Consider the following 14,576-nt stretch of genomic DNA (forward strand, 5'->3'; position numbering starts at 1 on the left):
GATGGCAGCGACGAAGCTCCCCCCGGAGGTAAAGGCGCACCGCGCAAACCAGGCCAACAAGGCCCCGAATCAATTCGTGCCCAACACAACCTCCACCATGACAAAGGACTTCGTCAATGTCGGGCAGAAGCCCGCACCACCCGAGATGCTGAACTCAGCCAATCCCAACTACAGACCGTCCGATCCGTACCCCGGAAGGATTGAGCATTTCACCGGTGGTCGTCAGGATAACGGGGCGCAGAAGCCCGAGCTTGGCGTTGGTGAGATGGAGGGTATTACGTTTAAGGTTGAGCCTTTGAAGAGAGTTGGGGAGGAGCTAGCCACGAAGAGGGCACGTCTGCTATGTTCGTACTCATTCCCATACATGTCTGCGCCTCGGTCTCAATGCTAAGGCCGAGGACTTGATGCATAAATATGCCAAGAACCATTCAAGCTAATCAATTCCACCGCAGACCAAAGCCGCAAGCGCGGAATCCTGGAATCGGACCTGCTCCTCTCGACGTTCGCAGATGTCTACCTGGGCAAGATGGACTACGATCAGCTCGTCGAGTACGACAGCTTCCTCGACGAAAACGATTGGGACATCTACTACTGGGCGACACAGGACTCACCAGAGGAGATCTCACCCTCCACTCCTAAGGAGGATACCATCACCGAAACTTGGAAGGAGAGCGGTGCGAAGAGCGGTGAATGGGCGCAGACCATTGGCGCTTTCAGGGCAGCTTACCGGCCTGTACCGTCGCGCTGGCAGAACTCTGAGGTTCTCACGCTGCTCAGAGAGCATGTTCGCGATAAGAGTGCTACTGGCTTTGAGAAGGCCAAGAATAAGAAGACTGGTGGTGGTGGTGGCTTGGGAAGAATGCCCGATGTTCAGGTGTTTAATTCGTAAGGGGCATGTGGAAGAGATTGAACTCGGAGAGTTGGTCGATTTCAAAACTGTACTATAGTTGTCATAGTGGTCATATTGTCCATAGAAGGCATGTATTAAGAATGTTGTATATTTGATTGTACTGGGATCAATGGGTGTGGAATTCACAGATTGGGGTAGATGACCAAAGTCAGTTCTAGTTTCGAATATGACAGAGAAAACCTGAATGCAAATGGACATTCAATTCTCTATCTTCAATATACGTTGTCGAGACCCCGAGCTTGTCTGTATAGATCCAAGTCATGTGACTACTTCGCTTAGTATTAGGGCTCCACGGAACCACACAAGGAGAGCAGCGAAGCGGCTTAGGGCTTGAGCGGGCACGTCTGCCTCCCATCTCGATTTTACCTCCCCCCTAGAGTCAACGACAATCTCCGCCCATCCCTCTCTCTCCTTCATTGTCTCATTCCCATAATGGCTGAGCAGCTGGTTCTTCGCGGCACCCTTGAGGGCCACAATGGCTGGGTTACTTCCCTCGCCACCTCCCTGGAGAAGTAAGAACGACCTATCCCGATCGGGGATTGAATTTTTGAAGGGACAAAATTCTGACTGGAATGTTGATAATAGCCCCAACATGCTGCTGTCCGCTTCCCGCGACAAGACCCTGATCATCTGGAACCTTACCCGTGATGAGCAGGCCTACGGTTACCCCAAGCGCAGCCTCGAGGGTCACTCGCACATCGTCTCTGACTGTGTACGTTTTTCTTCTCCCGAATGAACCACGAAAACCATTGGATGCGACAGATGGCTGGATGGCGCATTTCGAAAATGAAAATAAAAGATGGAATGGTTTTGGCTGACCGATGGTCTTGTCTGCGTTATAGGTGATCTCCTCCGACGGTGCCTACGCTCTGTCCGCCTCGTGGGATAAGTCTCTCCGCCTCTGGGAGCTCTCCACCGGTAACACCACCCGCACTTTCGTCGGCCACACCAACGATGTTCTGTCCGTCTCGTTCTCCGCCGACAACCGTCAGATCGTCTCCGGTTCCCGTGACCGCTCCATCAAGCTGTGGAACACCCTCGGTGACTGCAAGTTCACCATCACCGACAAGGGCCACACCGAGTGGGTTTCCTGCGTTCGCTTCAGCCCCAACCCCCAGAACCCCGTCATTGTCTCCGCTGGCTGGGACAAGCTCGTCAAGGTACGCAATCGACTCCGAATTTCCCTGCAGAATCTCCTCCCCGCCTTGCTTTGCCCGCGTGATGTTTGCATAAACGTATTTGCTACTTCAGAGCCCTTCGGGGCCATGAGACAATTTTCACCCAATGCCTGATGGGCACAGCAACAATTTTTTTGGTTTTATTGAATGAGAGAAGGATTGGAAAAAAATTTTCCTTGACACTTGACATTCTTTACGAGGGTATCGACGCTAACATTTGATCCGCGTCTAGGTTTGGGAGCTCGCTTCCTGCCGTCTCCAGACCGACCACATCGGTCACACCGGATACATCAACACCGTCACCATCTCCCCCGACGGATCCCTCTGCGCCTCCGGTGGCAAGGACGGTACCACCATGCTCTGGGACCTTAACGAGTCCAAGCACCTCTACTCTCTCTCCGCTGGCGATGAGATCCACGCTCTCGTCTTCTCCCCCAACCGCTACTGGCTGTGCGCTGCCACCAGCAGCTCCATCACCATCTTCGACCTCGAGAAGAAGAGCAAGGTTGATGAGCTCAAGCCTGAGTTCGTTGAGAAGGGCAAGAAGAGCCGTGACCCCGAGTGCATCAGCTTGGCCTGGTCCGCTGACGGCCAGACCCTGTTCGCCGGTTACACCGACAACAAGATCCGCGCCTGGGGTGTTATGTCGCGCGCATAGATTTGAGTTGTTGTATCGGAGCTTGAGGAGCCTCTTTTTGATCTATTGACAAGGGAATTGAAAAAAAGTTCAAAAGATATGGCCAGAAGAGCATTGGTTTGGGATGTATGAGCCACGAGCAATGAAGCACTTCTCGCCGGGACTGAGGTGTCCCCGGCCTGGAGGTTTTCTGACATGTCTAGCCTACTTGATCCGCATGGAAAATGTATGGAATCTTGTACAAGACGTGTGATGTTCTAATACCAGTTAAGGCATCAAAATGTTTCCTATTTTTCTTCTAAAGATATCTTGTAAAACCATCGTACAGTATGTCTGTTATGTTATATATCTTTCCTCTCGTTTGTGCTCCCACTTGTGCTATCTATGTACGGAGTAGGGTAATGCTACATACTTTGTACATAAGTATGGTATGTATGACGAGGAGAGTCAAATCATATACAAAAAATGGTTTGGGATTTCTACATCATAATGTACATCAGGCTGAACAGAGACGCCTTCACGGTTCTACCCATTATTTCTTTCCAAGTCTCTTCAAGGCCTCGTTGGCCATCATACTCCCCTCCTCATATCCAATCCCATCGGCCAATGCCTTAGCCTCGGTATACCTCTTCTTAGCAACCTCTGGTTTCTTTTGAAGCTCAGCCAACTCGCCCAGGTTGTATGTCGCAACCACGCAGGTAATGTCACACTCCTCGTCCCGTATCGGGGGTTGAATGTGCGCCGCAACTTCAATGGCCTTCTCCGCCCATTTCTGCGCAGCCTCAACAGTCTGCTCCGCTGTAACAGGTTGCTGTGGCTGGGACTTAGGGGGTAGTTGAACCTGGCCAACCAGAGCGGTAGCGACATCGTTCAGCAGCACCACCTGTTTGCAAGATATGGAAGTTCCCTCGGCAGCGCGGATCAAATCCAACGCGCGCATATATAGCGGCATGGCCAGCTCATACCGCTCCTTGGCGGTATAAGTAGCAGCAAGCTCAGCCAACGCCGTCGCGATCTCAGTGAGATTCAGCCATGACTCCCCGTCTGACCCCTCGCCACTGCTAGAGCTACCAACAGGAAGTCCCAGCCTCTGGCGACGGTGCATTTCCTTCAGACAGATCTCCACAGCAGCGACCTGCGCAGCCTCAGCTTTCTTCTCGTCCTGTATATAATCGCTGGAGTAAAGCTCGCCAAGCTTCATCGCAATTCCAACGACCTTCTTGAGCGCTCTATCTCGCTGACGAGCCTCGTACTGCGCAATTGCTTTCAGGTCCTCCTCGGTTTCCTGGATCGCCTCGGTGTCAACCTTGACATTGGCCGGGGTCTTCTGCACTTGCGTCTGCGCTTCCTTCACCTTTTCGGCCGCGGCAGCAGTGTTCCCTGCTGTGACTTCCTCCACCCAGACCAGAGTCTCATTCTTCGTTCGCTCCAACACATCAATCGCCGGTTTCACAAGCCCGGCCTTCTCCAGCATCATAGCAACCTGCAGCTTGATCCCAAGAATCTCGTCCGAGTATGGATGTATGCCCATCTCAAATGCTATATGCAGAGCCTCTCTGTACGCCTTCATAGCCTTGGCCGGGTTGAGATCGATTTCGGTGTAATAAACAGCCGTGCGGAGAGCGTCGGCCACCGGCGGCGGGAATTTGTGGTACTGTGGCCCGACCCGTGTCACTTCCACATAGGAGATGTAGGCGAAGATGAAGGCACCACCAACAACCGAGATGATTGCTAGTGGCATGAGGATGGGGTTCTTGCGCCAGATTCCTTTAGATGCTTCGCGGTATTTGCGGCTGATTTTCTGCATGATCGTGAGGTGCCGTATACCGGAGATGTAGGGGCTTGCAAGTGGTTTGCCATTGTTGATTCGCGGTTGGAGGGTTGGTCGGGTGGTGCTGTTGATGTATATTGAGCGAGCGAGACTCTTTGGTTGTGGTTGTAGAAGTTTTGCGGCATGCGCGCTCGTGCGCCGTGATGCTGCGCGGAACATTGGGAGCGTGTGAGTGAGTATTTGACTGAAATCTCAATTTTCGATTTTATTCAGCGACTGGTTGTCTGATACAACCTTGGAAATTGACGTAGAGAATGGAGAGGGAGAGACGGAGAGGGTATATGGTGAGTGGTTGATGGAGAGCCCTCGATTTTCTGGTGGTCCAAGCTCCGCTCCGCCATATGACGTCGCCCGCTGGAGGACCTTCCCACCCATTCTGTCCGGAAAATGCACTGGTTTGACCAAGCATTGCTCGTGGAGATCCCTTCATTCAGTAGATATACTAGCTCACAGTGACCATGTGTGGACGATACGCTTTGGGCGTGGTATGTTACGGTTCCTCCATCTAGCCTATTCGCCAGCTGACCATCTCAAGCGCTTGGCGTACATCAGACACCGCCTGCAAGAACAAGGCATGCAAGTGGATGAAGCACCAGACGATGATGCAGTCAGAGAGACATACAACTTTGCACCGGGCAACTTTGGTGCTGTCTATCGCGCTGATATCACCGATAAAGGGAGCTACGATGCTCACCAAGATGCTGATAGCGAGCACCAGAAACAAGATTCGGAAAAGGGAAAAGATGAAGTGAGCTCAGATGCTGAGCCAATAGACAACGCAGTTATCAAATACAAACTCCAGAGCATGAAATGGGGTCTCATCCCATTCTGGACGAAGCGCCAGCCGGATTACGGGTCCATGATGCGCACTATTAACTGTCGCGATGATTCCTTGGCCAAAGATTCGGGGATGTGGACTACCATGAAGCGACGAAAGAGGTGTGTTGTCATCTGCCAGGGCTTTTACGAGTGGTTGAAGAAGGGGCCTGGAGGCAAAGAAAAGGTTCCACATTTTATCCGGCGCAAAGACGGGGAGCTGATGTGCTTTGCTGGACTATGGGACTGTGTTTCCTATGAGGGCATGTGCAGGCCTTTCTGATATGAGTACTAATCGGGCTGACGAAATAATTTGCACAGGTTCTGATGAAAAGCTCTACACGTACACGGTGATCACAACCTCTTCTAATCCCTACCTGAAGTTCCTGCATGAACGTATGCCCGTCATACTGGAACCCGGGAGTGAAGCGATGAATAAATGGCTGGACCCCCGCCAAAAGACCTGGTCAAAGGAGCTTCAATCGATTCTCAAACCCTATGAGGGCGAACTGGAGTGCTATCCTGTACCCAAGGAGGTTGGGAAAGTTGGAAACAATTCCCCGAACTTTATTGTTCCTGTCGACAGCAAGGAAAACAAGAGCAACATTGCAAACTTCTTTGCCAATGCGAAAACGCAGGAAAAATTAGATCCCTCCCCAAAAATGGAGCCTGGGTCGCCGAAAGTGAAGACGGACCATGCCGAGGACCGCGCTACTGAGGATTCAGAATGGACCGAGGACAATGCCCCAAAACCGGTGCCAGCTGTCAAGAGGGAGCATACTCCAGAAGCTCCTGCTGACGCCGAGGAAAGTAAGAAGCGAAATGTCAGTACAGATCCAACGGAGCCATCGCCGCAAAAGAAGAAGTTGCGCAGTGCTACCCACAATAGCCCTATGAAGAAGTCTGGTGGAACCAAGGCAGCAGATGGATCGCAACGAATTACGAGTTTCTTCAACAAATGATACATGTAATGAATCAAATGAATCTTTTTTACTTTCGACCGATATATATTTTTCCTTTTGTCAAGCAGGGATGGGAACAACACGACCAAGCTGTATTTAGTAGGTGACATTCATATCCAATGCGTCGATCAAACCCAGCTCCATAAAACAGGAGACTCGATTGACTTGCAAAATGCGTCGAGTCGATAACAGTCCAATGCAAAAGGACTGTGGTTAAAGAAAGCTGGGCAAAAAGTTCAACAGCAACCGAATGCAGGCTGGAAAGAAAGAGTAGAGCACTGAATTCACTGTCGAGGAAGGATATATATTTTACATAGGATTCTGTGGCAATGTACACTAATTTTGAAGAGGTCACTTCTCAAGCTCTCGTAGCTTCTGGACCAGCTTTTCTCTGAGGAAAGGACTCAACCCGAAACTATAAAATCGATCAACATTGGTACTAGTATAACCGAACATTTAGGAAGGGGATACTTACATTCCGTCTCGGGTTAGGATACGATAGGTACCTGCTAAGTATTAGCTTGGCCTGTTGGGTTTCACATAGTTGGAAAACATACCACTTGGCTGATAATTGCCATTGTCTCCAACGAACTGACCATTGGCATCCACCTCAAGGCTTCCGAACATATCCTCGGGCCTGTATGACATTAGTATAAGTCCCATGGAATAAAATGTGCTTGTTGAAACACAGACCAAGCAATCCGCCCATAGTCAGGCGGGCGTCTGCCGTCAGAGATATGAATCCAACCACCACGCCCACCAGAGCCTGCGCCACCCTGACCGCTAGCACCACTGCTCGAGTCGCCTCCACGACGTCTTCCGCGTTGGCCCGTTAACAACACACCGCCTGAGTTCAGGTTCGCCCCGGCCATAGACACCATGACCTGCGCTTGAGACTTGGCATCGGGGTCTTCATGTGCATATTTCGAGCACACTTCTTGTACTATATTCAGGAATTTTGGGTTTTCTTTGAAGGTGTCTGTTGTCGGTGGCAGTTGAGTCGCGAGTCCGATAGCCAGGTCTGGGTTGACTGGCTCGGAGGGCAATAGTGACAAGACGTGGGTTCCATTTGCTTGTTCATTTGGGAACACGTACTATCCAGAATTTAGCTTCAATGATGGCTCTGTAAGGTGGTGCAATAGCATACTATGTACGGAGACCCTTCCAATGTCGATACACAACGGAATTGAGTCCATTTGGGAAGAACCCGGGCCTGTCGGCCAAATGCTCTTGCTGCAAACATCGGAGATGTAAGTATATCAAGGTACTTGGCAGTGAGTAATTGAGCAACTTGGTATGAGGTTGGATATGATTAAATTCGAGAGCTGGATCATAGCTTGATAGGAATGGCAGGCGGTTTCGAATGCGGTAAATGAAGAAAAGTGGACCCAGTGTGCTAGCTCGATGCCATTTTTACCAGGCAAGAAATGCGGGTACGGGATTACCTTTCCCCGGAATCGTGGACCAGCCCTGGAGAACAGTATATTAGTCATCATATTTATGCTGGCCCGATTTGGAAGGTTGTCCATAAAATTGTGAGGTCGGGTAGGTGCGGCCCTTGGAAGTTTCCGACCAGGAGTGGCGAGCCTTAGAAGGGCCACCTCCACTATATTGAAGCGATAAACCCACGTGAAAGATCTGTCACATACTCAGTCTTGGAATTGACCTATTCTCGTTAATGGCTAACAGATCTAGATACAGCAAAGGCATCCATGTATGCAATATCCGTCATAAGTGCATACGACAGCCGTAGAGCGAGGATGTGCTAGTTGAAATATATTTCTCTTGACTAAAGAGGGTGGATTTGGTGAGGAGCGGTATGGATCCGTCCCCTGGTTATTGTAACCCCAAAAGTAGGCGTCGCCAGTCCTTAGTTCCTAGAGACCTCTAGACTTCATTGAAGGTTTCTTCTCTTCTTAAAAACCGTTCTGGGCTACTATTCCTTTTCAGAGCGTGACAAATCCTGATTTTTCCTATGGTAGCCTCAACTCAGGAACTGGGCATTCTAAAGACTGTTTCTGAAGTCAAACGGGGCTCCCCGAGTTCTAAGCGGTATACGGTTGGACGAAGCTTATTCAGTAGCGCATCGTTCGTTGGGTGACATGTTACCGTCAAAATAGAACCTCTATGTGTGTGGGCCTTGCCAACTCATCCACTTTGTATGCCGGATAGAGCTTTACCAGAGATTGGGCTTTTTGAAACATGCCTATGGTGTTTAGGGCGAAGAGCGCGATGGGGAAGGTTAAAGAAGCGTGGAGGGATGTATGTGGGAACCAGGGGGCGGACTGTAGTTGACTACCAATACAATTATCGCTAGCGCAGCACATGCAAGGAGTGTAGACCCTGCCACCTTGGCCGTAATATTTACACTAAAGGCAAAGGGTACCTCGAAGGTAGGGACATGTTCGCGTGTGGGTGGCAGTATACAGGTTGATAGAAAGGCGGTACACATACCTAGGTAGGCCCGGCGCGGCCTATCCATGTGCCTCCCCCGAACACGGGTCCACTATATTGAAAGGGTCCAATGGCTGGTGGGGATGGGGTGGTCAAAAATAAAGTTCGGTTTCTCCCGAGCTCCACTCGGGATCTCCCGTCTTATTCCCGAATTTCCTTATTGTTAAAATTTGCCAAAGTAAATGTCTTTCACTTCGCACACGGGTTTGACACCCGAACACTCGCGTAGAGGAAGGGTAGACGGGCTCTATATTGTTATTAAGAAAGCAGATTAAATATTTGTCGCCTGAGAGGTGGGGACCTTGGCCATTTGATTGTCAAGATTAACCAAAAGTTAGGGTTTTCCATGGAAACCTCATAGGGCAGTCTCTTTCCCTTGGAATTGACCGACCTAGTAGTGATACCTAGGTAGGTCAGTTGGAGGCGGGCTACCTGGTAATCCCATGGATTTACAAAACCTAAGGGAGGGTTTTCAAAATTCTTTTTTTTCTTCCTTCTCTGTTTGACTACTTATGACTTCGTTCTTGCACCTTGATCTCTAAATTTCCGACAGTTCCCACCACTGGTTATGCTATGTTTGCTTTATCACAGCACATGTAATACCCGGCCTTCTCGCACTTCTAACATCCCGATGCCGTAGATCGTTCCTTATGATCCCCGATATGAACTACAAAGCCAGGGAAAGGCATGTAATAAATGCATTGGGGGTAGATTAAAAGACCCGTGGCGACGATAAAAGTGTCTGAGGTGTTGTCGGTCATGCAGGCGGTGCATACCGCAGCATGCTCTATAACGACAATTCTAGGATCCCCGCTGAACCCGGAGGTAAAAGACCATGGCATGCATTCGATGGTTGCATGTACACTAACCAAATATGTCTGTCTTTTCCCTCGTCTTCAGCCAACAGTGTGTTGTCTCACACCACCAAAACAGGTGGACCCAGTGCTCTCGCGCAAAAGATTGCCTTGTTGGAGAAAGCATTGCCTTGTGATTCATGACAAAGACCGAAAAAAAAAAGAAAGAAAAGAAAACCCATCATCCTTGACAGTGTAACGAGATAGAACGAGACCCCATGCTATGCCCCAGCCGAGACAAGGTCAAGCTCGCCACATGCCATACCAAGAGTATTTTGAGAGTGGATTGCTTGTATAGCGAAGATACAATAGGGGGTAGCGTTGTCAAAAAGTCTGATCACTAGCTAAAACTGTTTGTTCCTATAGGAGATATTCTCAGTTGATATGGTGTGAAGGCCGGTTTATCCCTCCCTACACTATCCCGAGCGAGAGAAGCCGAGGGTGTCGATTGCTCACAAGCAAGGTTGGGGAGTTGAATGGGTCGAGAATCCAGATGTGGCTCCACTGCGACAAGCATGTGAAAATATTGTCTTTCGAGTCAATTGGCGGAATATGTGGGCTGTTAATTTGTTATGGATCCCTGCAGACATAGTCCGGCCACAACCATGAATCCGACTCCCTACTTGTTAGTTATTATTTCAATGAACAGCAAATGAGAGTTGGCCGGAGTAAAACAGTTACACTAGTGCATCTTGAAGTATATCTATTGACAGAATAGATGAATCAAATACTGTGGTTCAATCAGAATGGGGCCATTGAAGATATGACGATGAATGCAAACAATGCAAATAACATCAAAGCACGTGATCGTGTCTTTTGATGGAGCTGTCTGTTTCGGATGTTCTTTGGAACCGAATCCTGCCTGTTAATTGCAGTGTCCATGGGAACGGGGGAGCTTCGGATGCGTCATGATACTTGATCTGTACAATAATTTGACAGTTCTTCCCTTGTGTACCCGCCAAATCACGACTTGCGCGGTGAGAATTGAGTCGCATTCAAACATACTCGGCTTCCTTGCGTTCTGTGCTTCGATACTTCTTATGATACCCATTTTTTTCGGACGGATTTTGCTGTATCTAACTTTCAATTACTCTTGACATCCTGCTCTGGCCATTCCTTCCATTTCACCATGGCGACTCCCTCGGCCAAACCTGGCGCAACGCCAACTCACCTCTCCTCTCCCCATCCGTCATCCGCTCCTCTATCTCGATCACTCGCCCATAAATCGCCTTCGATGAGAACACCGACAGGTTCGGGACCCGCACATGCGCATCAAACGAGTGTCTCATCCCATCAGTACGCTACCCCTCTCGCCGCCACTAGTGGGGTCGACGACACTGTCAATTTCAGCTCACCTTCGGCTCTTTTAGCGCTTGGTGGGTATACTGGCATCAGTCCTTCTCCTGCGGTGCATGACGGTCTTGTTGGTGCGGGCATGAACGAGAGCGACATCCAAAACCTCGGGATGCAGGGAATCAAGCTCGGAGTCGCGCGCGACAACGACGAAGAGCAGAGGCATCGCGTTGAGGAGGTGGTTCAGCTTCTACGGGCCCGAGTTTCGGGTAGAGGAGTTTCACGTGAAAGCGTGGAACGGCTGAGTCGACTCGAAGGTTTCGAGTCCATTTGGCAGGACGATAATCTCAACATCGCCGGTAACTTCGTCGATCTTGAGATTGATTTCTACGCTGGTCAGGATGTCGTCAAAGACGTCAGTCTACGATATGCCACGCCTGAATACACTGAAGGTGTGCGGCGCGAGGAAGCTACAGCGGTCCTGAAACGTACCCTCGCACAGTCCCCGGAAGACGCCGAATGTGGGAAATGGAGGTCACTCCAAGAGTTCCACGAAAATTTACAATGGCTTGCAAAGCTTGACAAACTCAGCCAAGAAGTTAATTGCTTTGAGGCGTTGGAGAATCTTGAAGAAAACTTCAGGCGGATCTGGGTGGAAGAAAGCAAGAATGGGAATCATGGCGGCGAGTATCAGCATCTTTGCGCAGGTGTCATCGGGCGCCCCACCATGCATAAGGGGAGTAGAATTGGGCTCGGCTTGGAATATTGGGTTGAGCAAGCCAAAGTCCTGGATGCGAAGCAGAGCCTACCATCTTCGGATGCTATGGAGATTGACGCACAACATGATCAAGGCTCAAAGGGCGAGTTGGATGATCAAGGCAGATCATGGACTGTCATGATTGAATGCGAAGAGGGGTATCCGTCCCTGCGCATTTCAAAGGAGTGGGTTGGGAGCGAAGTTTTTACTGCGGGTGAAAGCACCGAATTGCTTCCATCAAATGGTGCCGCTGGGTTTGTGAACTGGCTTGATCCTCCGCAGACCACGCGGTTGACCCATGGTAACCATGACCCCATGGCATTGGACTCTAGCATGCTGGAGTCGTCGCCACCCAACCGTCGCTTCGTCGGTAAACTTGAACCTGCACTCGACGTTCCTATTCTTGCAGCCTCAGAGATTTATCGTCAGCTCGGTATGCAGCTACCACAAGAGTTTAAGATGATCACATACGACGCGTTGTTGGTGTCGGAATCTTCGTCCTTGACGTCACCTGTTTCATCTCCCCAAATTGGCCGTAGGAAGCGCCGAATGCCAGTGCATGCTTTTGACTCGAAGGGCAAGCAGTATACGAAACAGCATAACTACACTTTCCAATCCTTTGAGTCCATCACCGGTTGCACCATCCGGGATCTACCATTCTCGCACCCCGACAGCTCGCAGATATCCTTCCGGTATGTGTGTTTTCATCCGATGTTGTCTTTCACTAACTCGTTTTAGATCCTCCGGCAGTATGCCGTGTTAGCCAATTTGATTCGGAAGACGTTTCATCTTCCCAAAGACCAGGCCAACGCAACTGAGTCTTCAAATGCAACCCCCCAGAAGCCCCGCGCTCCTCCTGTCCAAACCCCAGACCTCTTCGCTGGCCACGACGGGCCCATAATCTTGAACAACGATGATCCCAACGAGGAGAGATTGAATTTGCTGCTTGGTCTGAGTAGCTCGGATAATAGCAAGAATGACTCTGGAGTTGAAATTTCGAGTCCCCCCAGTGGAGGAAAGAGCCCCAATCAAGTGTCCGTGGACGACGTCAAAGTCGATGTGACATTGCGTATTCAACTCGGCCAAGCGCCTGCTCTCATGTTGCTCATCACAGATCAGAGGAACTATGAGAGTCCCGAAGCCCCTCGATCCGTTCAGACCCCCAGACAAATCGCAATTTGCTTTGAAGTCGGGCTCAATGGCCAAATCTCAGTTGTGGATACTGCTGGGTTAGTGGACAGCGAAAAGGGTGGTGACACTGAAATGCAGGGAATGGATAACCTTGATCCAGGGCTGCAAGATGTACAAAAGAAGATTGCCAAAGTGCTCGAAGTCTCGCAAGACTTGAGCATCTTGGTTGAGTGGGTATTGCGTTGGATGCAACAGCGGGCTGGCAATGGGTGATATCCAGTGGTACTGAGATACAACATTCTTGTATTCCCCAACCAAGGCAATCCCTAGTCTCACAATTGCTCATGACTGATGTTTGACATTGATATGCAAACGGCTAGATGCAGTTGTACATTGGTCGCAATGTATACTGTGGTTAGTGTAACACCTTGCTAGCTGAGGTATCAGTTCGCGCTCGGGGTACTCCACCATCCAAGCGCCACATGGCTCTTATAATGCATGCCCGGCTAGTGGTTGGCTACTCTGTCACCAACTTGATTGAGATCTGAATATCTAAATTCTAGATAATCTCAGCAAATACTGGATCATACAAGGTGACTAGTGATATATAGATCAACACTATCATTGATTCAATAAGTTGGAGATCCCACAAAATTAAAAAGCTTTTCTAGCTTTGTATACCTAGGTACTCTGTATGGTAGACGAACCACCGGCGTAGAGAGAGCCACGCTCAGACTACTAGAAGCAACACGCTACGCTGCACGTAGGAGTCCCACGAATGCTGGACGGCATAAGGAGCAGTTGGTATCGAAGATATGATGGCCAAGATAATCAGTAAAATATCGACAGAGAGTGTGTGAGCGAGACGAGAGGGTATTTATACTCCCTATCTAGATAGCACATGGCACATTCCAACGAATAAGAAAACAGCACTCAGAGGGCTGTTGTTATTTGCCTTTTAAGATAAAGCTGTGGTATATTTTCTTTTAATAAACACAAACACGGTCTCAGAGTCGTCATGCTTAGGAGTACTAACTGTGAACTACCTAGGCACATCTATGAACGTCTGTTTCAGCTTAATGCATGCCACATCCACCATCTATCTCCAACTATATTTTAATGTAACAGTTTGCCGACCCCCCAAAGATACATTGAAAGGATCTTTCCAGAATAACACAGCTTTCTCAAATGGATACATACCTACCTACGTACCACGGTATGCATGTAGGTGTACCTAAGCCAACAGCCGGGGCTGTTTCAGAGTCGATCAGATAAGTCTAGGCCCCGGAAATGATGCGGGGCCGGCCCCGGGCTCACATTGTGCGTCACTTTCGAGGTCTGAATGGCTACTTCATGTCTCCGGTTCACACCTCCGGAGGCAGGCATATGCTGTCGGAACATGACAATATAGATCAGGCGCAAATAGGAAGGTTGCACTAGATTGATGCCGACTGGATTGGTAGAATGAATACCAAGATGCGCCTAGACGGACCAGTACCGTTGTATCTGCACTTTAATAGAGTCGGGCGTCAATAAGGGCCTGTGCGGATCACATTATACCTAGTATGTTGTACAATGTTGTAGTCTTTGTTTTATTAAATCGGCCAAAGGCCCAGATGTGGTAGAATTTGGACCCTAATGATTGTATATTAAGCGAGACATTTGATCTCAATTTACCCGGCTAATGGATCTGCCAGGTGCAAGGGATACCATGCCAGTGCCATTTGACTTATGAGGCATTATTCGAATTTTG

The 14,576-nt window shown here is 49.5% G+C and overlaps 6 protein-coding genes across 6 annotated transcripts; 4 read left to right on the top strand and 2 right to left on the bottom strand.

Annotated features, from left to right (window-relative positions):
• Nucleotide 1: 1 nt before the first annotated feature.
• Nucleotides 2-889, top strand: N7519_004542 (succinate dehydrogenase assembly factor 2; the record flags this gene model as incomplete). The annotated part of the gene is made up of 2 exons (XM_057291318.1): nucleotides 2-344; nucleotides 453-889. The coding sequence occupies 2 exons, from the start codon at nucleotides 2-4 to the stop codon at nucleotides 887-889; spliced, it is 780 nt and encodes a 259-aa protein (XP_057152520.1).
• A 343-nt stretch (nucleotides 890-1,232) lies between these two features.
• cpcB (40S ribosomal protein RACK1) lies at nucleotides 1,233-3,032 on the top strand. Its single transcript, XM_057291319.1, has 4 exons — nucleotides 1,233-1,422; nucleotides 1,496-1,622; nucleotides 1,753-2,070; nucleotides 2,321-3,032. Exons 1-4 carry the CDS (start codon nucleotides 1,343-1,345, stop codon nucleotides 2,744-2,746), a joined length of 951 nt encoding a protein of 316 aa, XP_057152521.1. The 5' UTR covers nucleotides 1,233-1,342; the 3' UTR covers nucleotides 2,747-3,032.
• Nucleotides 3,033-3,257: 225 nt separating this feature from the next.
• N7519_004544 (TPR domain protein) lies at nucleotides 3,258-4,715 on the bottom strand (the record flags this gene model as incomplete). Its single annotated transcript, XM_057291320.1, has 1 exon — nucleotides 3,258-4,715. The coding sequence occupies one exon, from the start codon at nucleotides 4,713-4,715 to the stop codon at nucleotides 3,258-3,260; it is 1,458 nt and encodes a 485-aa protein (XP_057152522.1).
• Nucleotides 4,716-5,014: 299 nt separating this feature from the next.
• N7519_004545 (SOS response-associated peptidase) lies at nucleotides 5,015-6,334 on the top strand (the record flags this gene model as incomplete). Its single annotated transcript, XM_057291321.1, has 3 exons — nucleotides 5,015-5,041; nucleotides 5,092-5,635; nucleotides 5,694-6,334. The coding sequence occupies 3 exons, from the start codon at nucleotides 5,015-5,017 to the stop codon at nucleotides 6,332-6,334; spliced, it is 1,212 nt and encodes a 403-aa protein (XP_057152523.1).
• A 351-nt stretch (nucleotides 6,335-6,685) lies between these two features.
• On the bottom strand, nucleotides 6,686-7,530 carry N7519_004546 (uncharacterized protein; the record flags this gene model as incomplete). Its single annotated transcript, XM_057291322.1, has 5 exons — nucleotides 6,686-6,749; nucleotides 6,810-6,840; nucleotides 6,892-6,971; nucleotides 7,028-7,428; nucleotides 7,489-7,530. The coding sequence occupies 5 exons, from the start codon at nucleotides 7,528-7,530 to the stop codon at nucleotides 6,686-6,688; spliced, it is 618 nt and encodes a 205-aa protein (XP_057152524.1).
• A 3,241-nt stretch (nucleotides 7,531-10,771) lies between these two features.
• N7519_004547 (RNA polymerase II mediator complex middle subunit MED1) lies at nucleotides 10,772-13,096 on the top strand (the record flags this gene model as incomplete). The annotated part of the gene is made up of 2 exons (XM_057291323.1): nucleotides 10,772-12,388; nucleotides 12,431-13,096. 2 exons carry the CDS (start codon nucleotides 10,772-10,774, stop codon nucleotides 13,094-13,096), a joined length of 2,283 nt encoding a protein of 760 aa, XP_057152525.1.
• Between the last annotated feature and the right edge of the window lie 1,480 nt (nucleotides 13,097-14,576).

The sequence above is a fragment of the Penicillium mononematosum genome (genome assembly GCF_028829835.1).
Source record: "Penicillium mononematosum strain IBT 11891 chromosome Unknown utg000002l:1.0-8112719.0:1.0-8118358.0, whole genome shotgun sequence".
Lineage (NCBI taxonomy): Eukaryota > Fungi > Ascomycota > Eurotiomycetes > Eurotiales > Aspergillaceae > Penicillium > Penicillium mononematosum.

Coding starts and splice junctions, on each gene's coding strand:
- cpcB (XM_057291319.1), top strand. CDS start 1,343: ATGGCTGAGCAGCTGGTTCTTCGCGGCACCCTTGAGGGCCACAATGGC. Junction 1,423..1,495: donor CTCGCCACCTCCCTGGAGAA/GTAAGAACGACC, acceptor TGTTGATAATAG/CCCCAACATGCTGCTGTCCG. Junction 2,071..2,320: donor GCTGGGACAAGCTCGTCAAG/GTACGCAATCGA, acceptor ATCCGCGTCTAG/GTTTGGGAGCTCGCTTCCTG.